General features: G+C 53.7%; 12 protein-coding genes across 12 annotated transcripts; 5 read left to right on the top strand and 7 right to left on the bottom strand.

Annotated features, from left to right (window-relative positions):
• Window positions 1-695: 695 nt before the first annotated feature.
• On the top strand, window positions 696-2357 carry HMPREF1541_05223 (uncharacterized protein; the record flags this gene model as incomplete). Its single annotated transcript, XM_008719564.1, has 2 exons — window positions 696-1766; window positions 1812-2357. The coding sequence occupies 2 exons, from the start codon at window positions 696-698 to the stop codon at window positions 2355-2357; spliced, it is 1617 nt and encodes a 538-aa protein (XP_008717786.1).
• A 304-nt stretch (window positions 2358-2661) lies between these two features.
• HMPREF1541_05222 (uncharacterized protein) lies at window positions 2662-3837 on the bottom strand (the record flags this gene model as incomplete). The annotated part of the gene is made up of 1 exon (XM_008719563.1): window positions 2662-3837. One exon carries the CDS (start codon window positions 3835-3837, stop codon window positions 2662-2664), a length of 1176 nt encoding a protein of 391 aa, XP_008717785.1.
• A 796-nt stretch (window positions 3838-4633) lies between these two features.
• Window positions 4634-5359, bottom strand: HMPREF1541_05221 (uncharacterized protein; the record flags this gene model as incomplete). Its single annotated transcript, XM_008719562.1, has 1 exon — window positions 4634-5359. One exon carries the CDS (start codon window positions 5357-5359, stop codon window positions 4634-4636), a length of 726 nt encoding a protein of 241 aa, XP_008717784.1.
• Window positions 5360-6826: 1467 nt separating this feature from the next.
• Window positions 6827-6931, bottom strand: HMPREF1541_05220 (uncharacterized protein; the record flags this gene model as incomplete). The annotated part of the gene is made up of 1 exon (XM_008719561.1): window positions 6827-6931. One exon carries the CDS (start codon window positions 6929-6931, stop codon window positions 6827-6829), a length of 105 nt encoding a protein of 34 aa, XP_008717783.1.
• Window positions 6932-7317: 386 nt separating this feature from the next.
• HMPREF1541_05219 (uncharacterized protein) lies at window positions 7318-9420 on the bottom strand (the record flags this gene model as incomplete). Its single annotated transcript, XM_008719560.1, has 2 exons — window positions 7318-7655; window positions 7710-9420. The coding sequence occupies 2 exons, from the start codon at window positions 9418-9420 to the stop codon at window positions 7318-7320; spliced, it is 2049 nt and encodes a 682-aa protein (XP_008717782.1).
• A 586-nt stretch (window positions 9421-10006) lies between these two features.
• On the bottom strand, window positions 10007-10318 carry HMPREF1541_05218 (uncharacterized protein; the record flags this gene model as incomplete). Its single annotated transcript, XM_008719559.1, has 2 exons — window positions 10007-10172; window positions 10224-10318. 2 exons carry the CDS (start codon window positions 10316-10318, stop codon window positions 10007-10009), a joined length of 261 nt encoding a protein of 86 aa, XP_008717781.1.
• Window positions 10319-10777: 459 nt separating this feature from the next.
• Window positions 10778-12219, top strand: HMPREF1541_05217 (uncharacterized protein; the record flags this gene model as incomplete). Its single annotated transcript, XM_008719558.1, has 2 exons — window positions 10778-11167; window positions 11215-12219. 2 exons carry the CDS (start codon window positions 10778-10780, stop codon window positions 12217-12219), a joined length of 1395 nt encoding a protein of 464 aa, XP_008717780.1.
• A 356-nt stretch (window positions 12220-12575) lies between these two features.
• Window positions 12576-16028, bottom strand: HMPREF1541_05216 (uncharacterized protein; the record flags this gene model as incomplete). Its single annotated transcript, XM_008719557.1, has 1 exon — window positions 12576-16028. One exon carries the CDS (start codon window positions 16026-16028, stop codon window positions 12576-12578), a length of 3453 nt encoding a protein of 1150 aa, XP_008717779.1.
• Window positions 16029-16597: 569 nt separating this feature from the next.
• Window positions 16598-17884, top strand: HMPREF1541_05215 (uncharacterized protein; the record flags this gene model as incomplete). The annotated part of the gene is made up of 3 exons (XM_008719556.1): window positions 16598-16706; window positions 16755-16793; window positions 16839-17884. 3 exons carry the CDS (start codon window positions 16598-16600, stop codon window positions 17882-17884), a joined length of 1194 nt encoding a protein of 397 aa, XP_008717778.1.
• A 443-nt stretch (window positions 17885-18327) lies between these two features.
• On the bottom strand, window positions 18328-19689 carry HMPREF1541_05214 (uncharacterized protein; the record flags this gene model as incomplete). The annotated part of the gene is made up of 1 exon (XM_008719555.1): window positions 18328-19689. One exon carries the CDS (start codon window positions 19687-19689, stop codon window positions 18328-18330), a length of 1362 nt encoding a protein of 453 aa, XP_008717777.1.
• Window positions 19690-20133: 444 nt separating this feature from the next.
• On the top strand, window positions 20134-22038 carry HMPREF1541_05213 (uncharacterized protein; the record flags this gene model as incomplete). The annotated part of the gene is made up of 1 exon (XM_008719554.1): window positions 20134-22038. One exon carries the CDS (start codon window positions 20134-20136, stop codon window positions 22036-22038), a length of 1905 nt encoding a protein of 634 aa, XP_008717776.1.
• A 1709-nt stretch (window positions 22039-23747) lies between these two features.
• On the top strand, window positions 23748-24927 carry HMPREF1541_05212 (uncharacterized protein; the record flags this gene model as incomplete). Its single annotated transcript, XM_008719553.1, has 2 exons — window positions 23748-24669; window positions 24731-24927. The coding sequence occupies 2 exons, from the start codon at window positions 23748-23750 to the stop codon at window positions 24925-24927; spliced, it is 1119 nt and encodes a 372-aa protein (XP_008717775.1).
• Between the last annotated feature and the right edge of the window lie 124 nt (window positions 24928-25051).

Here is a 25051-nt window from a genome sequence, read left to right as displayed (position 1 = left end):
GGTGGTTGGCAACGGCGTTGGCATTGTTCTGGAATCTGGCGACCATTTATTGGTGGACTTTACGACACGAACTCGAAGCAGTACTCAAAGCAGGTCCACAACCCTGATATGGGCATAAGAACGAAGGACGTTGGAACCGCAATGAAAGGACGAAGTTTGACGATCAGCATGGCACCGGGAATGGAAGAGTGGGCGGCGTGATGGTATTGAAGGCGTCGAAGTAGCCTCTGGAGCGCTTATTTGTTTGTACAGTTTGTTCCGCGAATGCGACGTGCTGAGATGATGAAGATAGAGCGATATCCCCTGTGTGTTCGAGTTTTATAACGATCCGTCTACACGAAGCAATAGAGACGTTGCCGATCTTCACGTACAAGCACTGCCTGGATGCTTGATTTCCCGCATCTGTTGGCTCCAACCCTTTCTCCACGGCCAATCGGAGCGCAGCGTCAGGGGGTAAGCCTTAAAGTGCGAATCCGACCTCGATTTCTCGACTTCTCGATGCAACTCTGGTTCTTCACGCAAGTGACTCGCGGCATTTGGTCAGTGAATACAGGTCATTCCTCCCGAACACATCGTTCAGCCAGCCGCCGTCGTGTTTGAGACGCGCGATGCTCCTCTAGTGATCGCGTCTGGTATCGTTGCGCTCTCAGCTGCACCTCATCGCCTCCCTCACCCCACGATCACCGCCACGCACCATGGCGCGCCTCCCCTCGTATCTCCTGCCGGCGACCGTATGCCTTCTCACATATGCCGTCCCCACATACGCTCATGGTGGACATGATCGGATACCGGAGGGCGAAGCCATCTCACCCGATCCCATCGACTCGATACTGTGGATGCACATTCTGCTCATGACTCTCTCTTTCGGCCTGCTCTATCCGCTGGGCATGGTCCTCGGTATCATACGCTCACGATGGCACGTTCCTCTGCAAATCCTGTCGTCCGCCATTGCCACTGTTGCATATTTCATGGGCCATATGCACAAGGGCCGACAGTTCCGCAAGCCCAACATCCACGCCTCATTTGCACCGTCCATCGTTCTGATGACGATTGTTCAGGTGGCTATCGGCGTAGGACTGAAGCTACATCTTGAAGAAAAGAAAGGATTCCTGGGGAAAATCTTTGGCTCGCAGTCTGGCCGCTCGGGCCGAAGGATTGTGGTTATTGTGCACTCGTTGCTTGGAAAGATGATGCCCGCGGTAGCATGGGTACAGATGGTGTTCGGTGGTATCACCGCCATGGGGTACTGCCGTGGCGATAACCTTGGGCAGTGTCTGGCTCACTATATCATGGGCTCTGCTTTTATTGGCTACGGCATTGTCATGTCCATCTTGCTCCTCGTAGGACAAGCATGGTTACGACGTACTGGCAAATCCCAAGAGTTCTTTGATTCAATCGTCATCGCTGCCTGGGGTTGCGTCAACACGTTCACCGAGCACCGATGGGGCCATCCCTGGGTCGCGAACGACCTGCAACACACGTCCATGGGTATCGTTTGGTGGTGCGCTGGCCTCTTGGGCATTTGGCTAAGCCGAAGCAGACGAGGTGCCCCTCGTCGCAATGTCCTTCCGGGCATCGTGATCCTCATCACTGGTTGGGCGATGAGCGCGCATCCGCAATCGGTGCCGCTGAGCACCATGGTACATACCGTTTTCGGCTACACGCTAATGGCTGCTGGCGCAACGCGTATTGTCGAGATCTGCTTCACCCTCAAAGACTCTAGGGGAGGCAGCGAGCCCAGCGCGTGGCAGCATCTTCCGCCTTTCGTAAGTTGTTCACTCCGAAACGAGTGCCTCTGCTAACTATCTCAGCTACTTTATGCCTCTGGCCTCCTTTTCATGGGCGCCACACAAGAACAGATGGAGCTCCTCTCCGCCCACGGCATCTCTCACGTGTCTTATATCCTATTACTCTACTCGATCGCTTTCCTCATGTATCTCTTCATCAACATACTACTACACATCTATGCCGTGGCCACCTGGCCCGATGATGAGTCCAATGGCGTGCTCGCCGCGCGTGCAACGACCGGCAGCATCCCTCCGCACCGTGGTCTCAGTCTCGGTGGAGCACCTGTACCACGGCTGCAGCCGGCTGGCATGCACAGCCGCAAAGCAAGTGCGTTGACGTACTCAGACATACCGCTAATGGGCATGAACGGCGCACCAAGGCACATCTCATCCCGCATGCCTCGTCACAGGGCGACGGACAGCCAGCAGGTCAGAGACGCAGAGGAGTTTGAGCTCGAGGGGCTGATGAGCGAAGACGAGGCCGGAGGAAGTGGTGAGACGGGGCTGACGAGCCCATTGAGTGAGGATCTGCAGCCAAAGGAGAGGACCAAGATTGGAAGTGGCGTGTAGTGTGTGGGCTGCAAGGCCGACCTGTGGATAATAACGACATTGTTAGGTAGAAAACTTCCTCGCATGATGCCAGGACAGGTGGCGGTGAGCGCCCTGGGATTCTGAAGAGCATGGGAATGGGCATTGCGCGGCACGGTTGGGAGGCGTTTTTGAAGCATTGATGCTGTTCAGGCTAGTATATAAACGATACCAGACCGTAATATCATGATGTCCATCGATTAACCACTTCTCGTCTAGTTTATCCAACAATGTTGCTCACCATAAGACCTATGCGTTTCCTGGATTTCTGTCCTCGAGTCATCCCTCAGTCAACTCGAAGTCCAGCTTCTTTGAGCAGCGGCAGGATCTTCTCGGCGAAATGGTTGAAGTCTACCTCCCAATCAAGGAAGCCTAGCTGCACCCCATCGATGCCGACACGATGCAAAGCAGTCAGCTGCTCAACCACTTGCTTCGGCGAGCCTATGACCTCAACGTTGCCACCCAGGTTGAAACCTTGCTTGCTGGGGTTGTTCTTGCGATCCTGCCAAGCATGTGCATCGCTGTCGTATGACTTGATGAAGGCTTGCTTCTCCTCCTTGACTGTGCTCATGCCATCCACCACGGCCTTGAGATACGCGTCTGTCTCCTCGGGCGTGTCTCGTGACACGATGACAGGGTTGATGAGTACTTTGATCGGACGGCTAGCAACCTCGGCGGCTTTCTTAATGGTGGCGATGTGATCTGGGAGTGACTCTAGGGCGCTTCCAATATCGGCGCCAGCGGGTGAGGTGATGAATACTAGATCGGAGTAACGCACTGCAAAGTCGATGCCTGCCGGAGAGCCAGTGGCATTGACCAGAACTGGGCGACCGTACAAAGGCTTGGGGGTGATCCAAGCATTCTCCAGCTTCCAAGGCGAGACGCGGCCCTCGTAAGTCAGATTCTCATCCTCACCCCAGAGACTGTTCACAACATTGAACAACTCCGCCGCCATCTCGTACCTTTTGTCGTGCTCAATACGGTTCCATCCAAACATCTGGTGTTCAACCGCACGATGACCTGTTACGATGTTGATGCCCCAACGTCCATTGGCGATATGATCCAAGGTTGCTCCATACTTGGCTATGTGCAGAGGGTGCAACGGTCCATACAGAACGTGTATAGTTGAGACGAGCAGAATATTCTTGGTAATAGCAGCCATGGCACCCAGCGCAATAAATGAGTCCAGGGATGCCTCGCCATCATACCCACCCTTGGGGAGCCATTGCGTCCGACTGAAAGCGATGTCGAAGCCCAATTCATCGGCTTTGCGGACAATGTTGGCATTGTAGTCAAACTTCCAAGTGTTGCTGGTAGGGTGATTCGAGATCTTGCGGTCTTGCAGGTCGAGGAACACCCCTAGCATCAACGGCTGCCGGGCCGAACGGTTTAGTGGACTGTCTGGAAAGTCATATGGTCCTTTGAGCACTGGTCCGCCCTTTCTGACAGATGAACTGGTCATGCTGGACATGCAGGCGAATGTTGCCTGAGTTCAACTTGATTAAATGTGATAATGAGGTTGGTTTTTGACCCCAATGACAATTAGTATTATGAACAGGAGGATAACAGAAGTCGACATATGGTTTGCCATGTCTCGTCTATATTAGTTTTTGAGAAGTAGCTGGCATGACATTGTGGGTACTGGCTGAAGGCGTGAATCTGTAGGAAAGCACGCCATACTCCACGCCTGCCAGGAAGCCGATCAATAACGCTATACATGCTGACCGAAGGCCCCAAGACATCGGAGTTGTGCGTATCGTCGACAGATCATTCGACGTCGTCAGCTAGAGCTCCTCGTATGCGTGCGCCGAAAGGCGTTGAAGATGGGAATATTAGGGAGTGGCAGACTGTTACGTGACTTGAGTCTCATATTTCTCTACACCGTAATACTATGGTGTCCCCGGGGTGAATCATGAGCGAGCTCACTATGTTGGGTCCTCTCTGACAGAGAAACACAGTTTTCGATCGAGTTCAAGTGCGATGACAACCTCATCGAAGTAGAACTAGGCAGTAAGATCAATACTCTGATCTGACAGCTGCGTTAGTACATCAGTGCCATATGAGATTAATGCGATAAGGCCATGTGGCTTGCCAATTCTTGTACTATCTAGCAAGCATCTCGGAAACCTTACAGTCCTATTAAAGCCAAGTAATTGATTCACGCCCTCGCTATGCCATGCCCCAGATCAAATGCTCAAGTCATATCTCAAAAGCAACACCATGCCAACCCCATTCACTGAAACTCAGATAAGGAGTTCCTAGTAGGCAGCCGGACCCTCGCCGGGGAAATAGCAGCCCACATTTGCGGCCTTCACACCCTCATACTCAGACAGCTCAATGCTCTGGGGGTGCTCGCCACCAAACTTGCGGACCTGGTAGCCGTCGGCATCGGTGATGGTGCAGACAACGTCGCCGGCAATGCTGCGCACGACGGCACCCACGAGCTTGTCGCCGGGAATGACGGCCGCCTCGATGAAACCGTCCTCACGGCTGTAGAAGTCCTGGACGCCGGCGGTTGCGTACGTCAGGTCCATTTCAAAAGCCTGGTGTTGGGCGGAAGAAGGCGGAGCTGGCTCCTGGCGCCGTGTGATCTTGTCGGCATAGTCTGCTTGAGACTCGCCGGGAAAAAAGCAGCCGATACTGTCGGCGTGGTCGTTCTCCCATGGCTGGCGCTCGTAGGTGTCTGGGAATTGGCCGCCGAATGAGCGGATTGCGTAGCCACGGATGTCGGAGATGGTGCAGGTGACATCGTTGTTGACACTGCGGACGGTGGCGCTTTCAACATTGTCGTCTTGTGCGATCTTGACGTAGATGAAGCCATCATCGCGGCTGTAGTAGTCCTGAAGGCCATTCAGGGTGGTGGTGACATCGAGCTCAAAGGCTTGCTTGGGTGCTGCTACCTCGGATGTGCGAGCCTTATTGATGGAGCGAGCAGAGGCCAGAGAGGCGATGGAAAGGGCGGAAATAGCGAAGGTGGTCTTCATGATGACTGACTAGGTGACACTGGTTGGTGAGTGGTTGGTAAGGCAAGATGATTAGGACTGATTAAATGATAATTTGAACGACAGACGATAGGAAAAACAGATAGGAAAAAAGTCAAGGAAAAGAGATGGTTGTTTTTGGATGATTGTAATGTTGATGGTTTGCTGAGTATCGTGGACTGCGTTCATTTACTTATACCTCAAAGCAGCGAAGCCAGCAACACGGCCAAGCGTGGAGTACCACCAACAGCGGCCGTTCTAGCTGTTCCGAGCACGTGTCTACCTCAGATTTACTGCGTCTCACCTTGGCCTCAGGCGGAGTCAATTCATCTCATTGAGGCGGAGGAGGCTTTGAACCAATGGCGGCGCGATTGAGGTTCGACGAGAGCAGCCTGAGCGAATAGAAGCTTCTGACCGCCGCCGCTATATCACTTGGCGGCGGGCGGAACTTTGGCTTGCACGGCGTTGATTGGACCGGCGCTATACGAGTGGATCGCTTATTTTTGGTGGTGGTTACCAAGTGCTAAACCCGTCCACTTCACTGCCTCCACGAGTGTCTTTTCCGCCGCAGACCCTCACTCAGCGTCGTAAATCAAGTTCTCCCGCAGCACATCAAGCACCGTGTGTCGCAGAAGGTCCGAGCTGCCAATAGGATGCTACCCTGCAATTTCAGCGTAGATTCGCTGATCCGAGGCAGGTTTTGTTGCCAGTAGTCTGTAAGCTAAGCTGGTGGCCCGAATTCTCCTCATTGCGTTGGCCGTGCTATGAGGAGGCAATATACTGGCGACGAACTGCTGTCAGGATGATGTCGGTCCTTTCGTGCGAAAGCCATCCCTTGATAGATTACCTCGATCCACCGTAGGAGGATGCGGTCATGTTGAGCACTAGAAAGGCTGCAATGCCGGGGACACTTACTATGCAAGAGAAACTAATCATAACTGACCTGACGAGCGGCTGAGACCATATCTGAGGCCAACCACACTACCGATTCCGCCCAGGCAGGCGCTACAACTGGTAATGTGAAATTCATCGAACATCTTCGGCACTTTCCTGAAAATACGTGCCATATGCTAGAACAGGTCTGGATCCATGTATCGAGAGACGGAACGTCTGCTTGTATCGGATTCAGAGTGGTCTTCTGCAGCTGGAGGCAGATCTGACTGTTCAATAAGTGGTAAGGTCAGCATCGTCTTCCATTGGGTGTGACACCGGACGACTTAGACACTCTGCATTGCCCGCACTCTCGCCTGCAGCGCCATCTCTGTGGCAGCGATGTGCGGAGCTAGCAGCTCGAGACTGTGCGGCAGGCCGCTCCACAGATGCAGCTCAACATCTATGTTCTCTGCTGCGTTTTTCCTGGCGTACTACAGGTATCCATCAGTGTCTGCGTTGACCCAAGCCGTATTAGCAGGGCGTGAAGATAGAGTTACCTGTAGGTTCTCATCACGAAATATGTCAATAGTGGTAACGTCAACAAACGTACTTGGCAGGCCCTTCACGCTGTCCACTCTCGCGGGCGCAGCATAGACCTCGATCTTTTTGTCCCCTCCCGCTCCGCCCAAATCCGCCGCCCATCCGGTCTCATTTTCGTCGTAGCTCTACCCTGCTGACTCAAGTCGTAAAAGGTTTCACCGCATGGGCGCATGAGACCCTTTCGTGGATCGTGAGGATCGAACCAAGTACGTTTAGCTGGACTGAGGGCAGTGAGGAGGCGTTGAGGAAGAGTGGCTTTGAGTTCGAGGGCGCGGAGAGGCTGAAGGGGTCGAGGAAGGGATTTTGGCGACGATGTGCATGTTGGGATGATTCGGCCTGGGTTCGTGACAGAGTTGATGAGGATTGAGAGCTATTCGCAACAACGGTACCAGAAAAACATTTGCACAGATATATATATCATGATTTGGTTTTGCGTCTTGAACGACATTGAAACATCATACAGCCAACGCTAATAACACTCTGTAGCTTTACACAAGCACGCTGGCCTTATCCTTACTGCAGCATCCCTGCTTGCCAGCCGCAACCTCACTTGGTGTCCTTGCAAAGCTAGGTGGAACATCGAGGGCGGGATTCCTCAAGAAGAAGTTCCTGGGCCGCAGCAGAAGCGTCATTGGCTCCGCTGGCATGACTGGGAAGTCCTCGGGCGAGGGGAAGTGCGTGATGCCAAAAGTGTGCCAGAGCACGATGTCGGTGTTGGCAATGTTTTGTGTTGGGTTGGAAGCGATCCATTGCGGGATGCCTTGGCTGGGCTCGCCGGAGGTCTGGGGAACGTGTCGGCCAGCGGGGTGTAGTTGAGCATCGTCGTCTGCAAGAATTGTTAGTAGGGGGACTCAACAACGATTGGGCGTGAAGGACTTACACTTTGTAACATGCACTGCGTGACGAGCGAAGCCCGCACGCTTCCATACCAAGCTGTTTTCCTTTGGCAGCAGCATAGGGACTTCGCGACTCACGAGCTTGTAGCTCACGGGCTTGCCACTGTATTTGTTGAGCTTCCCTTCGTTGCACATGTCCCAGGACCTGCTGCTCTTGCCATCGTAGTCGGCCTTGGATCCCTCGGGTGTGGTGTACTTAGTCTTCTTGGCATAGAACGCATTGCCGTAGAAGTTTTCTGCTGATCCCACTTCGCCTGCTCCTTGCGCTGCGTCCACTTGGAAGACGGTGTTGTCGGTCCCGTCGATACTGGGGTTGATGCGCAAGCAGAACAGATGCTGATGGTTATGCGCATTCACACCGGGGTACACTTGCGTGCCCCATCCCTTGGTGTCCTCATTGGGTAGCATAGCATAAGTGTTTAGAATACCTGTTAACTTGATTTCCAGCTGCACTGTACCGTCCTGGTGGAAGATCCAATACACGCAGTATTCGTAGTTCGCAGCTGTGAAGATGTGGCTGACGATCAGCTTGCGGGCGCGTGTGACAATCACGCTGTCATCGCGAAAGTCGGTGTGCTTGTAGAGGATACCGGCGTCTTCCTCGTGGATACAGACTGCATTCTTGATGGTGGAAGCTGCGCCGGATTTGGTCACGAAATCAAAGTCCATGTAGTGGATACTGCCCTTGCAGTCGCAACCCAAAGCCAATGAGTTGGTCATGTATCCACCACCATACTCACCAAGATCGAAAGCATGCTTACGCTGATGGGGATGTTCAGGATTGCCATACGGAACCACCATCTCGGCGAGGGACAAGCGGTAGAAGATTGGCCGTACTGCACCCTCGTCTTTGTCGAAATAGCTGATGTTGTTGAGTACGATGCCTTCACGGTAGTTGAAGCCGACGTGGACCGACCAGTTTTGCCACTTGATGACGCGGCCCTGAATGGTGAACGATACACCTTCGGGTTGGGTGATGTTGATAGGCTTGAGATCTGTGCGATAGCCGCCGGATTGTTGAATGTCCTTGACGTTGTAATTGTTAGGTGGATTACGTGAGACAGGTCGGCGTACTTTGGGGGTGTCAATGTGCACGATTTCGCCCTTGTTGGCGTCATAGATGGGACAGAAATCCAGGGGAAAGGAGTATTGTGAGTCGTCGACATGAGGTCGGTAATACATCAAGGCCTGCTGCAGACGGACGCTGGTACCGAAGCGCTCGTCGTAGCCGATAGTCCAGGGGTCGCAGTAGACCTTGTGCATCTCCTCAGGCGGAATGCCGACAATGCCACACTGCTCGATAACTTTCGGGTCTTTGCGACAGACGTGTTCGACGGCTTGGAGGTCTTCCATGGTGATGAGAGGCTGTACACCGGGGGTGTGTGCCCACTTCTCAACTTTGCCAGCTTCAAGGTTGACGACGCCATCGTACACCTTGCCATCAGTGCCAATGACGACGATGTCGGCCTTCCGCTGTGGGCGAGGAGCGTGGTCTGGACTAGCCAACCACTTCACCATCTCTGCCTTGGGAGGTTCGAAGAGAGTGATGGCATTGTAGTACAGCTTGCCATATTCGGCTCGGAGGATCGAGACGGTTGCTTCGATTTCCGAGAGAGTCAAAGGATCCAAGGGATGAGCGGGACCAGCAGTATTCGTTACCTGCTGAGCCAGCTGCTTTACACGCTCGAGAACCATTGCGACAGCGATTTGAATGAGGAGATCACGGGCAACAGGGTGTAGCGAGAGAAGCATGGGACACTACAAGGGACTCACCGTGGCATTATATGCAGGGCTCCGGGGCTGGACACAAATGGAATGAGGAAACAGAACGCTCCGTGAATCTTGTGTGGCTAAAGATTCTGATAAGACGATAACGCGGAGCATAGTTGGGTGTTTTTGCTATATCCGGCCTAGCGCCACGTACTCCACATCGGATTGCAGCTTCCATTGGACTGCGACTTTGAAGAGCTGATGATTGGGACAAAAAGGGTGTGTCAGCACGTGGTGTTAAGTCAAAATAGAGCAGTCTCGATGGAGAACCATCTGCCCGCGGCGTTGGAAATCCGAAAAGCTGCCATGGGCCAGTGAGTGTGAGCCGCGCGAGCCGTAAAAGGACTGCAATGCAGCCTTGGAATATTTCATTGTCCACCATGTTACGTACAGGAGGCATGCATTTTGTGCCCTTGACCGAATCTTGATGCTTGTGGTGCGTCGTCCACTCCAGCACTTGGTGGTGGATCGTGTATGGAGATATGTCGCCGGTGGGGTGATGGACAGACTTTCAATGATGGTCTTTGCCATGACCATCGCCGTGATGCTCGTCCTTGAAGAAGACCTGCTCAGCAACCAGGTAGACTGCAAATGCGCCGACAGCAATTCCGAACCCTGGGAAAGCTCCCTTGAACCTGTTCCACCGGGTGAAGGGGCCCGTCGATCGCCATGCCTCACTATCGCCCTATCAGCTTTACCATCAACTTACAAGCTGATTTTGCACTCACTTTCTCTTCCAAGGGTCTTTTGACCGCCACTGTGTACTCGTAGAAGCTCGCACGAACTCCTTCATGTCGAAGCCGGTCGGATTAGGAGGCGCCATGCTGAGGGCGGGCACGGAGGCGGCTCGTTGATCGCTCGATGTCGCGTGAGGCTGCCAGGCGGATGTGAGTCGCAGCCTGCGCGTAGAACAGCTTCACATAAGTTGGCGGATGGGTAGAGTGGGAGGTGCGACGGAAGCTTCAATCAGTTGTGAAGTCATGGGATTTTAGCTTTGAGCAGCGCCAAGCCTGCGCGCGGAGTCCGCGCGGGCAATTGCCAGCCTCGCCCTCAGGCCTCGTCGTCCTCGACCACGGCCATCACCATCAACCAGTCCCCCACCCAATTATCGTCACCCTTCCCATCACGTACTGGCGTGTCGCCCCTAATCAGCAAAGACCATGCGACTGCTTGCGCGCAGATTCTAGGCTGTCAGACAGCAATACAGGAATTCCCGCGATGAGCAGGACTGTGCAGTCGCTCCCTCCACCATCTCCGCCATAAAACTATCTTTGCTACAATAATGGCGCCTCCACGATACACGGGCGCGCTCAACCCGCCATTCCATCCCTCCCAAAACCATATGCAGTCCTATCACCCCTCCCAACAGCACTCCTTCCTACCTCCACCCGGCCACTCCAATTCTAATGCCCCAAACACAATGAGCAGTCCCTTTTCTATGGCTCCTTCCGGTGTCAACGCATTCGACAGGGGCACTCCAGATACGTTGCTGAGCGGTCATCTTGGGTTCTCGAGAGGCGTCTCGGCTCAGGGTCATCAAGGATTCGATGGAATGCCCCACCCAAGAGAAAAGCAGGAGGATACCCGAATCCGAAATGTCTGGAAGCACAACCTTCGTCAAGAGATGGCCACTCTACGTGCTCTGGTCGAAGAGTACCCCTACATTGCCATGGTATGGCCACAAACCCAACTCTTCAACAGCGTGCTAACTTGTAACAGGACACCGAGTTTCCAGGCATTGTCGCAAGACCAATCGGCCAGTTCACCACAAAAGCCGACTACCATTATCAAACCCTCCGCTGTAACGTCGATCTCCTCAAAATGATTCAACTAGGCGTCGCTCTGTTTAGAGCCGACGGCTCCTTACCACCTGCCGACCCGGCGTCACCAGCGAAAACTCCCTACATGTCCAATACCGTTGCACCTTATGCCTGGCAATTCAACTTCAAGTTCTCTCTTGACTCGGACATGTATGCTCAAGAATCTACTACAATGCTTTCCAAGGCTGGAATCGATTTCGAGCGACACAGCAAACAAGGCATCGATCCTGCAGAGTTCGGTGCTCTCCTCATCTCATCTGGACTTGTTCTTGACCCCGATGTTCACTGGATCTCCTTCCACTCTGGCTATGACTTTGGTTATCTGATGAAGCTGATGATCTGCATGCCGCTGCCGGATGACGAGACATCCTTCCACAAATATCTTGAGAAATTCTTTCCGTCCTTGTTTGACATCAAATTCATGCTCAAGCATGCCTCCGCCCGTCAACAAGTCAACAGCAACACTCCTTTAACCCAAGAAGCCTCTCTTATCCTCGCGAAGCTCTTCTCCAAATCCGGCTTACAGGACATCGCAGAAGAGCTGGCTGTCACGCGCATAGGGCAGGCGCATCAGGCTGGCAGCGATTCCCTCCTCACTGGCCAGGTCTACTTCGAAATGAAGAAGAAGATTTTTGGTGGCAGTATTGACGAGGGTAGATACTCCGGTCAAGTTTGGGGCCTCAATGCCCAGATGCCAATGTCTGGCCGAGATCTCAATACTCCCAACATGAACGGCGCTACGTTTTACCATGGCCATACTCCGGCCAACGGCGGCGCCCCGAGCACTCCTCGGACTGGAAACGCCGGAATTGCGGGCATCCAAACACCTGGTCCTGGCACGGGCTCCATCACCCCTGGCGCTTTTGGAAACTTTCAGTACTCCGGTAAAGGTGGCATGAGTTAGTGCGCAATCCGTGGCGCATAGGAACCGAATTGTACGAACGATAGGCGTTACTGGGGGGAAAGAGTTGCGTGCTTCCTGGTTGTGAAAGACAAAAAAGGGTGATCCCGGCTTTGCTTGGTGTTGATGTGTGATTGCGGTCAGGCTGGACAGCACCAATGTGCTGTGGAGACTCGGAGGCCGTCTTGACAATGAGCAGGAACAGACCGAATACTGTGCGCTCGTAGATAGTTGTCAGGGAAGTTAGCAGACAAGTGGCCCACAAGATCACATGGAAGCCTTCGAGCGATCGAACACGAGACCTCATCGAATCTGATTCAAACGAAAAGACCGCCTTCTTAGCCTAATAACGGTGTATCCTAAACACCAACTCCTTCCAACAGTGTCTCCATGAGCTTTTGTTTCCTCACTTCCAGCGCCTTCTTCTCCTTGCCCTTCAGCACCATATCTCCTTCTGTCCGTATCACGAGCGGCGCAAAGTTAGCTGCGTAGCCCTTGAGCAGCGTCGTCCTCTTCTCCAGCGCCATCGCCTCTGCTTTGGCCGCGGTTTTCGTTCCACCCGTGGCATTTGATAATCCCCGCCGCCGTCGCCGCGTGATGCTGCTAAAGAAGCCACCACCGCCCCTTCTGGATTCGCTTCCCTCCTCAGCTGCTGCAGGAGCATTGCTGCCGGCATTCCCACTCTCTACACTCGGTGCGGCGCCGGTGCTGATCTCGCTCTCCGCCTCGCTCACCGTACTCGCGCGGGACCTTCGGCTACTGCTCCTCGCGATGTTGCTGTCCTTCCCTTTCTGCTCTTTGCTCAGGGGTGCCACCTCCTGCAGCAGACGGCTCAGCATAAACGTCACAAACGTTAAGCTGACGCTGTGAACCGGCCGGCTGGAAAGAGCTTCCATCGTCAGCGCAGACTTATCCTCGGCGGGCGAGCCTTGTGCATCTTGCTTCGCAAGCTGTTCCAGCGAGGTGGAGATGGACTTCCACATGTCGGTCGTCACGATGCCGGAGCGCACGCTGGCGAGGAACTCGACCAGCGTCTCGCCCACAACCTCCAATCGCACAATACATTCCGTTTCTAGCGGCAGGCAGTCCTGGATTGGCTTCGCCGTGTCCAGCGCTTCCCTTACGCGCGCCTTCATCTCGTCCCGCTCCTCTCCTGCGTGGAATGTCCAGCTCTTCTCGTTGAAGGGCCATCCAGTAATGCTACCATCGGTGGATGCGTCGCCGTCCTGGCCCCATGTCCACGGCGCTGGCGCGTCAGGATGCACCATGCCCCAGTCCACCACCGCCCGCTCCGCCAATACCTGCACCGCTTCTGTCAGCGCAAACAATTCCCGCGGCGCACTGTTGCGTCCCTGGCCGCCCATGCTTGTGGGACTGCTCTTCACGCCACTCGTTCCGGTGCCGTCGCGGTTGTTGCGCTTGCGCGGGGCGGCTCGTACGCCGCCAGCGGGTGGCGCGACGACGAGTTCCTCCAGGCTGCGGAAGAAGCACGTCGGGAGCCAGGTGCCACGCAGGGGCAGGAAGTGGTCGCGCCCGCCAGCGACGCGCAGTATAAGGACGTCATCGAGTGCTGTGGTGCCCGAGTTGAGGGCTTCTACGAGCGAGGGCTTGATTGAGTCCACGTGCGCCGTGAGGTAGAGGGTCAAAGTGTCCCCCGGCGAGAGGGTGTAGTCGTTATCTGGCGTAGAATAGCTCGACAGGTCCGGGTCTGAGGGAGATAGTGGAGATATGGTCAGCCAGCTGGGTGCGATGTCATTGTCAGGGCTGCCTGCGTGGCTGGCCTTGTTGTTGCTGGAGCGGGGTTTGGCTGCGGCGAGACTGTCATCGCCCCTTCCGATAAATTTGAACGTACAGGACAACTGTCCCGTGTTGGCCACCGTGATGCTGCGCGTTTTGGGCACATCATACCTCACATTGCCGAAATTGATGCAGTTCACATCTGAGGCGGTCTGGGTGTTGATATTATCAGTGCTGGCATCCAGGGCGTCGTCTCCTGCGTCGGACTGTCCATCATTGTGATTCTCCGTCACAACCGTAATCGTTGGTCTCGCCTCGTTTTCCGCCTTGTCCAACTCGCGCGCCACCTCAGCGTGGACTTTCGCTTTTAGTTCTGGAATGACGGCGTCATAGGTCAAGGTGAAGACGGCGTCTATGGGTTTGTGATCCGACGACAGAACTCGTTGATGCGAGATGTAGTGTTCCAGCGTTACCTCGTCTTCGCGGCCCTCTCTTGTCCTGACGAGCTCGGCATCATTCACTTCTTCAGCCTCCTCGTCGTAGTCGTCTCCAAACGCCAGTCCATCTGTGTCAGGATCATAGTCGAAAAGCACGCTTCTCTCATCCTCCGCCGCCTCGTCCAAACCACGCTTCTGCATCTCCTCATCCTTCCTCCTCGCCTCTGTCTCCTTGGCTGCGCGCTCCTCGTACATTAGCCGATCCGTGCGCGTTCTATACAGAATACGATCACACCAAGAGGGAGATCGCTTCTTTTCGCCGGAATCGAACATGCCAATGCTGCCAATGTCGTATTTGTACGTTGGCAGGAAGTTAACGTCCCCTTCGCGCCACCCATCGTGGAAGGCGAGTTGCTGACGCTGCTGGGCGCGGAGCTGGTCATGCGCGAAGAGGGACGAGATGGTAGTGACGAGTGATGCAGGGTCGGAAGCCGGGTCAAGGGTAGGAGAGGCATTGCTGGCAGCAGCTGTCAGCTCTTCTTCGGAGATCTCATAATGATGGAAAGGCTCGGGGCCACCAGGAGGGCATTGTTCGATAGCAGCGGCTTGGTAGCCGAGCTCGCTGTCGATCTTCTGCTTCGATGTGTTCGAGACGTCGTACTCATTGCGTGTGTGCAAGAGGAGCAAGCGACGCACGTCTTCGCCAGGAATGTCGTCGAGGCGGTAGTTGAGATCGCCAAACCAAAAGGCGAAGTCTTCGTCGCCAAGTTTTTCCTCGGGTCCGTCGTTCTCTCCCTCGATCGAGACCGGTCCAAAGCGGGTGCGCTGAATGATCTGGTTGGTATCCCAGATTCGATGTTCGAGGGAGGCAGCATCAGCTCCTGCGGCGAGATGGCAGTTGATGAAGCACATCTTCGTGGATTCTCCGAGCACTAGGCGGACGGAAACGGCACCTTTGTTGCCGAAATAGCCACTGAACCCTGTGCGGACGCTTGAACAGCTAACATTGCTTATCGTAGGGTGCAACTCTGGCGAAGCAAAGACTAGGATCAGCAGGCCTAGAAGCTGCTGTTCGGCCACTTTTTCGTAGCCTTTTGGGAGACATGATCTGAGACTTGTTTTCCACTTCTTGGCTGGGTTGGGATCGGTATAGGGCTTGATGGCCTCCGTGACCGAGGAGATGTCGATGACCTCTTGCAAGCCAAGGACGTAGAGGCCAATGTCCTCGTCGTGAGGAATTGCTGGTTTGTCGTCATTGGGTATGGTAATCTTCTTCCGTCGTCTCCGGGCCTCCTGATCTTCAACTGACTCAATGCCTTGGTCCTGTGGTAGATTCGTGCTGCTTTCTGGCTGAAGCGTGGCCATGCTATCGGACAGACCCTTCACCCCGAAGCCCTTGACGAACCATAGTCCCAGATCTTTCGCAGCATCATTGAGCGCGGCGACATTCCAGCTGCCGACCTTGATCTTGATTGACTTCTTGCGGGTGAACTCATCTTTGCGAGCCCTCACCGCAGAAGAGAGGGATTGAGGAGCTGATGTACCTACAGTCTGCAACTCGGAGGAATCAACAGGGAAGGCCCCAGGTGTTTCCAAGATTGACTGGGGTACTTCGAATGGCTTCAGACCAGATGCCATACTACCGCTCCTAATCTCACGGAGGGCAGATGCTGTGGCTGATGATATAGGCTACCGGGTGGCGCGCATGGTGCACAGTAATCACTGACGTCGTCAGCGGGTCAGGCGGCGTGACCACGGTATGGGATAGTAAGAAGCAGGGTGCCCAGCGTCGGAGAGAGAACAGGAGAGGGATTTCTATCCCCTCGACACAATTCGTGTGCTTTATCGCAATGACATGTGCACATATCAGAGCTTCGCGCATTGGAGCGGAGCTGTGAAGGCGTTGAGAAGCACAGCCACAATCAGGGTGGCCCTGGTCGCCTTGACACAAAGCTTTGGGGGTACCTCCGTCTGCGTCGCTTTAACTAGATTGCAACTAGCTCGATCGCTTAAGGGCCAAGCTCCGCGCGTGGTTCGGCGTCATCTTTTCCCCACGTCACCAGCGTGCGGTGCATCTTCAGTACAAATCAACACCAATGATCGCAATTCAATTACCACGTTTTCTTGAGCTTGTATCGTTATTCTCTTATACGTAACGACTGAAACTCCCGACATGCTCCCCCTGAATCTACTAGACCTTCGCCGCCATGAATACGAGACCGGTCATTGACGAGTCCTCTGGACCTACTTCGCTCTCCGCCTCCTTCAATAACGATTGCAGTTGCTTTGCTGTTGGGTTGGAAGATGGCTTCTGTGGTGGGTTCGAATAATACCAGATGAACCTAGACTGATCTGCTTGTGAAGTGTTCAATTCAGATCCATGCGAGCTCAAAGCCTCACGAGGTACGGCTGCCTAATTATCCTGCGAAGCTCTTCTGATGCACACAGATCTCAACTCGGGAATCGGCAGTGCTGAGATGCTTGGTCGCTACAACTACTTGGCCCTAGTTGGCGGTGGACGGAATCCTCGATGGCCTCAAACTAAGGTCATCATCTGGGACGATGCCAAACAGCGAGCGGCCATCACACTCGAGCTCAAGACAGCTGTCCTACGCGTGCGCCTCACAAAGTCGAGGATTGTAGTCGCTTTGCAAAACAGCATACACCTATATAATTTCTCCTCGCCACCAGAAAAGACTTCCATATTCGAGACGGCCGATAATGCATTTGGGCTGGTATGCTTGGGCGCAAGAACCGTGGCTTTTCCAGGACGCTCGCCAGGCAAGGTCCAACTTGTGGAACTTGTGTCCGGAAATGTCTCCATCATTCCAGCACATACGTCGGCCTTGCGAGCAATGGATCTCAGTCGTGACGGGCGTTACCTTGCTACCGCTTCCGAGACAGGTACTCTGATCCGGGTGTTCAATACAGCGAATTGCACCAAGATCGCCGAGCTCCGGAGAGGCGTCGACCCAGCTTTCATCTTCAGCATCGCTATCTCTCCTGACTCGAGTGTGCTAGCGGTGACCTCTGATAAATCTACTCTGCATGTCTTCGATCTGCCGGCAATCCCTGGATCCGCAGACACAGCGATGCGCAGACGCTCACAGTCACCGCATGTACCCTCAGAAGCAGATGAAGGCCACAACGCGTCCCAGAAATGGGGCTTCCTCAGCAAGATTCCACTCCTGCCCCGTGTCTTTTCCGACACGTACAGTTTCGCTTCTGCACATTTTGAGATCGGTGACGAGACGGGCCCGAATTCACCTTCGACTCTGACATACCTTCCCGCACTAGGATCATTACCTTCCCGAGCACAGAAAGGGCTTCTAGGTTGGATCAACGACGACACTTTACTCTGCATTGGCACTGGCCGCGATGGACGGTGGGAGCGTTTCAAAGTCGGTGAGCGGCCCGCCCAAGCATCCATCGAGGACGGCCACGAACGCCGGAGTGTGTGGCGAGATGGCTGGAAGCGATATCTGGGGAATTAGAAATGCACGCTCGGGGAAGTGAGAATACAAGAGCTGGTCAGTGCGAACTTGGGATCGGCTAACATGAGCATCGAATCAGTGGGTCGAAACGGTGAGACCAACATAGCAGCAATATGCATTACAGCGCGGCGTTGAAGATTATAGCATTTGGCATCGGGGACTGCCAGGTTGCGGGCGGCCTGGGTTTTCAGGCCATTTTATTGCGGTTATGTTCGCACGAGCACAGAAGCCGTAGTTTCAAAGAGTAGGTCTAGACAGAAGAGTACAAAAAGACGAACAGTTGTCGCTACATTAAATCGTCAAGACTGATGGCTGCTCCGCGTCACGCCATGCATCCTCGCCTGCTGGAAGCGAGGAGAGTTCTCGCCCCCTACCCTCACCTTATCCTTTTGCGCCGTGTCCCATTGACAGCCTTTCTATTTTTACTAGCCACATCAACTCACTCAGCCCAGGTAAACCTTTCGCGTGCCCTCTACTCCGCGCCGACAGATTGGGCACTTCCACCCCTCGCCCCGAATCCGCACGTTCTGTCCCGCCAACCCATTGCGCTCTCGTTTCCTCCCGCTCTCTTCCCGCATCAATTGCACACACCACCCGCACATCGCGACGTGCGAGCACGGCATAAGCAGAGTATCCACCTTTTGCTCCGTACAGATGCGGCAGGCAATGCTGACCGTCATGTCTTCTGTAGTCAGTGGTGGAGGCCGCGCCGTCTGCACATCGATGGGGTTCTCGCGAGGCGGCGACGGTGGCCGTGCCATATTCATGAAGCCATAGTTTCGAGTGAATGGGTTCTCAACGTTTGCTCGGTTGTAGGCGTCATGTATGCTGAACAGACTACTGGTGAACGGATTAGCGTGGCCTGGTGGCGCGGCGTGTGGATGTCCATGCGTGTTCATTTCGGCGGCGGCACTGTCAACCAAATTGCTGGCCATGGTGTGCACGCGGCGAACCTCCTCTGGGAGGGCATTGGGGGTATTCCAAGCGAGGTCATCGACCAGGGAAAATGAGTTGTTGTGGCGAGAACGCTCGTAATGGCGACTGTACGCGTGGGGTGCAGATGATGCTGGGTATTGTGTCGACTGTAGAGACTCTTCATGGTCGTTGAAAGAAACTCCTTGCATTTGTCTTGGAAGCTCTGTTCCGGCCTGGCGACGATTGTCTTCAGCTTCTCTATAGCGTGTCCAGGCACGGGTGAACATGCCTGCGAGGGGCGATTGGTAATCAGGCGATTCCCATTCTTCACGGGTCCCAAAGGGGTTCGCGGCTCTGCGTTGCCTTCTGGAGGAGGCTTGAGTTGATGATGCCGAGCCTGATGGGTCTGACTGGTCGCTCAGATCAACGGCTGGATCTCGAGGCGGTCCCGGTCGTAGTAGACTGGAGACATTTGTTATTTGATCGACTTCTACCGAGTCTTCAATTTCCCGTGAGTTATTGGCACTACTCAAGCGGAATGGTGGCTGTTGTTGGTGGTGGTCTGGCTGTCCGTTTCGTCGGGGCATGTCAGTGAATGGATTGAGAGTCTGCGGCAATGGATGTGAAGAGAATGACCACGATTGGTCTTCCTGAGGTGGCCTGGGTCGTGTAGTCTCTTCTTCCGTTTGACGAAACCCCCAGTAGTCTCGACATTTCCAGCAGTACTTCTGCCACCTGCTTCCCACCAGCTTCATGCCTGAGCCGTCCACATAAGTCGCATAGGCAGAAGCGAGCGGCCTCCTATCAGCACAAGCACAACATGTTGGAATTGTCCCTAGAATACAGCCAATGGACTGCTTATGGTCGCAAGAACCGAGGCCAGAGGCCATGGTGGGGTCTGAACAGAGGTTGCAATTAACGTGGTCGTGCCCATTCGTTGCAGGCCAGCTCAGTCGATGGTAAAGAGCGTCGTCATAAGCCTGGTAGCCGATAAATCGTAGTAGGTGTACATAGACATGTGCTTAAGAGTTGTCCGATAGAGGCATGCTGGAATACGAGTACTGTCGTCAAGTGCATGTCGTTGATAGGGCGGATATACTTCGGACTATCGACCACATACGAGGCTGTAGCGCAGCCTTACAAACCTCCGACACTTACGACGCTTGAGATTCGGGATTCGAGACCTTACGAATTGTCTGCTTGACTTCTTCTCACCTTCTTCGCGCAGCTGTACAGGGCGGCAACAGTACTGGTGTCGCAATGATGTCCGTTTGCGCCTCTGCGAATCTAGTCGCACTACCTTGACGCCTATCGAATCCACGTTCGATCTCACCATGCCGCTCCCGAAGCTGACGCCCCTTCAAAGCCGCTTCGCGGCTTCGCTGGGCGCTACCATTATTCTCTTCCTATTGTACTACTGCCTCAGCCAGCCAGCTTTTGCCTATGCTGCCGAGATAGACCTGCGGATACCTCCCGACCACAACCACCCCATCCTAGACCAATCATTCACGGATGACGAGCCAAACGTAGACGAATTGCTGGTCAAGCGTCAAAACGATGGCAACGCTATGCAAATCTTCAATAACCAACCCAGGGCGATGAATATAGCGAGTGGAGAGACACAAAATTGGCTGATCACTCAAGATACACTCAATGGCCCGCCGGGTGACCGAGGTCCGGGCCTCCCCAGTCCGACAGGAGCCAACGCTAGCCGCATATTCGAAGACGAGGATATCGAAGAAGATGAAAATACAACTGTTGACAAGCGCCAGTCTGAGCGTACTGTGTACATCACCATTACTACGTGCATCCAGCCCACCTACAACGGTTCTTCTCCTGAATTAGAGGAAGCAATACCTCCCCAACTTACACTTTACGTCTCGCAGTCCGAAGATAATCGACTCCCGGGCCCGGACTCCAATGGTAGCGACTCACAACAAGTTCTACGGCTCAGTGGAGGCTATGCTAAGATCGAGCTGGACAACACGTCTCCGGTGTACATTGGAGTATCTGCCCCGAACGGCACTCAGTTCACAGGGTCGTGGAACTACGAGATTGGAGGCTCCATCGATGAGCCATATCACACTGTCATCACGAGAACTCCAAACCTCCACTTCGTCGATGGCGATACTCATGCAGCGCTCCTGATCACTGACGATTTAACATCTGCGGAGCCAAATGAGACATCTTTCAGCGACTGGATGGAGCTGAGACCCCCGTTTGGAATGTTCGTCTATCCCTCCAACAGTCGCGCCATGCAAGGAGTACGAAACTCTTATTGCGGGCTTCGTATGGCTGGAGGTCTGCTTGCCAATCTCCAGAACGCATCGAATCAAAATGTCGCCGAGATGACGTCCCGTGGATTGGGCGGTAAGCCGAAAGAGCAGTTCTATATCACTGGCCTTAATTCATCGAGCCAATATACAGGCTTCCTTGCGATGCAGGGAAACTCAACTGACGATGGAAACAACGTTGTTGGTGGCGGGGGCACAGTTTGGCAGGCTGTGCAATTCAGCACCAAGTCGATGTCCAATTGTGCCCTCATGTACAACTTGACCTTTTGCTCGGAAGTGGCATATGCTGTGCCAGCCAATCCGGAACGGTTCTCGATAATCGATGGCTTACCAGAGCTGGCTCGGATCTACGATGACTACGCGCGAGAGATGTATCGGTACTTCAACTTCTCGTTGCAACAGATACCCTGTAACACGTCTTCGACATCGCAGTATAGCTTGGTGCGTAACTGCGACGATTGTGCAAGAGCGTACAAAACCTGGCTCTGCGCTGTCACTATTCCTCGCTGCGAAGACTACAACAACACAGCAGTATACCTCAAGCCTCGCAATTTGGGGCAGCCTTATCCCAACGGAACTTCGATATCCAGTCTTCCAGGGTTCAGCGATTCGCAACAGGTGCTTATGGATACCGTAGCCACCAACTCGTCACGAAGTCAAGTGATAGATGACCAGATCGCGCCTGGGCCGTACAAGGAGGTCCTTCCTTGTAAAGACCTGTGTTATGACTTGGTTCAGTCGTGCCCAGCGGCTCTGGGCTTCAGCTGTCCGTCAGAAGGCAAAGGTCTCGAAAACAGCTACGGCGAACGGAACGATGACCCTGGAAATATCAGCTGCAGCTACTTGGGCGCAGCATACTACCTCAGCGCTGGCGATAGGAATACCCTTCCCTATATCGCATCGAGCGCAGCGTTGGCCTTGATGCTCAGCCTCTTGTTCTTGTAAACCCATGAATTTAGCGAAGATCATAAAGCGAAAGCCCTGACCAGTAGCACACGGCCCAGCATTCCTTATTGTAGGCTCGTGATCCTATCATAGCTACCTCCTGCACGCAGCTTGCAAGATGCCGGGTGCATGCGGCGAGCAATCTGCGAGCAATCTGCGAGGCGCAATGGGTGAAAGGCTCACAGTAATGATAACGCGACGGTCAAAATGCGTATTTCACATGCTGCTCAGATGTGCAAGTACCTGGGATGCACTGGTTTCCGCAGGCTGTTCAGTTTCAAGCTTCGGTGTTTCTATAACAGTCTACTCTGCAGCCAAGCAGAACCACTGCAGAATTGGCAAATCGTTGTTCTGCTTCGGAGCCGATCTCAACATGCAAGACGGCTTAAGAGGTTCGCCACTGCTGGCTTTTGCAACATACGGCCGGCACAATCGTGGTCATCCTGCTGGTATGTGAGGTTGCAGATCTGCTGCAGGGATGAGCGCCAATATGGCACCATATTCGGCGGTTCGGAGGCCCCCAGATCCAGAGGTTGCTGCTTATTGAGCGGTGGAACGAGCGGAGAAGAATCATATAATAACCAAGCGAAGATCCCGCGGGATCATGGGTGGGTCGCTCGTAGCACAAGAGAGCACGAGTCAGCTTACGATAGAATAATCACCATGTTGATAAGTACGAACCCAGAACAACTGTGTTCAGGTTTCTGTAGATAGCGAGAGTAAAGGAGATGAGCTTTTGGCATCGCATTGTCTTGTCTAGTCATGCTTGAATGAAGAGATGGCACTGATTGGCTTACCTGTGGAAAGAATGTAAGCATGAGCCACCAAGTTCTTAGAAGATGGCCCCCAGCTCTCCTCGTGGATTAGGGAATAAGCACCTGCCGTTCTTCATCTATTGAGCCCCATCGTGAGGATCCATATACGTCTCGGCCCTGTGTCTGAACTTTGCGTCCCTGCGCACAGTGTGTCGGCTGGCTTTCAGGGTCAGCAGCCTCGTTTGCCTAACGCCAAGCCATCAGATCTCAAGAGCATGCTTGGTGCCTGCCGGCCTTGCCGCCAGCCCACACGCTGTTTCGGTGGCTTCTCTGGATTTGAAGTTGATGTTGAGCTTGCTTGTGCCGTTAGGCAAGTCAAACTTTGTCTCGCAAAATTCGAATAATGGCAGTGTCGCTCACACCTTTGGATGACGAAAATCTTGGCACGATTGCGCCACTCCGTAAGTCGTGAATAACAGAAAAGGGTGATGAATACGGCGCGTTGGCCACGGTGTTAGTTTTAAAATCGACTTCTGGGCAAAGTCAACTGTAGTGTCAGAACTGCAGGAACCAACCAACCTTCTGCTGACGTGCTCGGGCTTGCGCATGGCGTGTAGCGCGAGTGATAACAGTAGTGAATCACGTCCTAATGCTCAGATGCCTGATAGCATGCTGCAGCCCATCACCGTGCTTTCTGGTGGCATCATAGACTGGACCGATGTTTCTAGACTGCTGTATCTGCTCCCCACGTGGCGCTAGTTACCAATTGACTTGAAGGTATGTAGAGATCCGAGAGTCACAACATCCGATGGCGGAGGGAACCATGAGGAACGGTAAAAGGCCCGACTTTTCTGGCATCCGAATCGAGAAGTTACATAAGAGCCGTCTCCCCCCAGTTCCGGTCGAGCCCAACTAAGCTGATCTACTCTGCTACCCACCCTTTCATCCTACAACATGTCGCCTTCAGCAGCGGATATAGACAAAAACCCTGCGCCTAGCAATGGCGCTCTGAGACATGTAGGCAAGGACCGTGCAAACGTCAATGCTCCTCAACCGCTAAAGTACTCGGGCACTCTTGACAGATACGAATACTTCGATGTTACTAAAATTATCGGGCGTGAGTTTCCAACACTCCAACTATCTAGCATACTCCACTCAGAAGAGGCTATCCGAGATCTAGCCATTCTAGTCTCGCAGCGTGGCGTGGTCTTCTTCCGGAACCAGGATCTCACCATTGAGGATCAGAAGGTGCTAGGCCAGCAATTGGGGCGGCTGACAGGCAAGCCTGCCACATCTGGCCTTCATCGCCATGCACTTTTCAATTCCAAGCGTGGACTAAAAGTCGATGAGAACGGGAAACTTGACGACGAAGTGTCCATTATCAACTCTGATCAGTTTCGCCATCTATATGGCGAACGCTACAGTCCGAGGTCTCAACTACTTGCCAGCGAGGGATGGCACGCCGATATCACCTTCGAGCGCGTGCCGTCTGATTATGCAATTTTGAAGATCGTGCAAGTCCCCGAGGACGCAGGTGGAGACACGCTTTGGGCCTCTGGCTATGAAGCATATGACCGTCTATCACCTGCATACAAGAAACTTGCCGAGAGTCTGACTGCCACCCACTACCAACCTAATTTCAACAAAATCGCTAAGGAGCATGGTGAGGAGTTGTTAGTTGAGGACAGAGGTGCTCCCGAGAACAGCGGGCTGGACTTCAAGGCGAGTCATCCAGTGATACGCACAAATCCCGTGACAGGTTGGAAGGGCTTGTTCGCAGCTGGCGGACAGGTCGAGCACGGGTGGATCGACGGCGTGACACCTCGTGAGAGCGATGATCTAAAAAAGTACTTCTTGGATCTTATCTCCCAGAACCGTAAGTCAAAGATCCAGTGATGCCCCATTACAGGCGATCATTAAGCTTACCTTTTCTGTAGATGACTTGCAGGTGCGCTTCAAGTGGAACAAGAATGACTTGGCGATTTGGGACAATCGCTCAGTCTTTCATACAGCAACAAATGATTACTACGGCAAGAGAAGTGGTAATCGGGTGGTAAGCCTGGGAGAGGTGCCGTTCTACGACCCAAACTCCAAGTCTCGAAGAGAGTCACTTGATTCTCGGATAACAGACTAGAGAGTTGCTTACCACATTGGTAGGAATGGGAAGACTTTCGCAGTGTCGCAAAGTAGCATGAGACAGACATCCTTAGTTACTTGCTTTCTGTTAATTATTCACACAGCTTATTCTCAAGTTCCCT

Source organism: Cyphellophora europaea (assembly GCF_000365145.1).
Source record: "Cyphellophora europaea CBS 101466 unplaced genomic scaffold supercont1.4, whole genome shotgun sequence".
In the NCBI taxonomy this organism is placed as follows: domain Eukaryota; kingdom Fungi; phylum Ascomycota; class Eurotiomycetes; order Chaetothyriales; family Cyphellophoraceae; genus Cyphellophora; species Cyphellophora europaea.
Note: the sequence above shows the minus strand (reverse complement) of the source record. Positions and strands in the feature narration are given on the sequence as shown.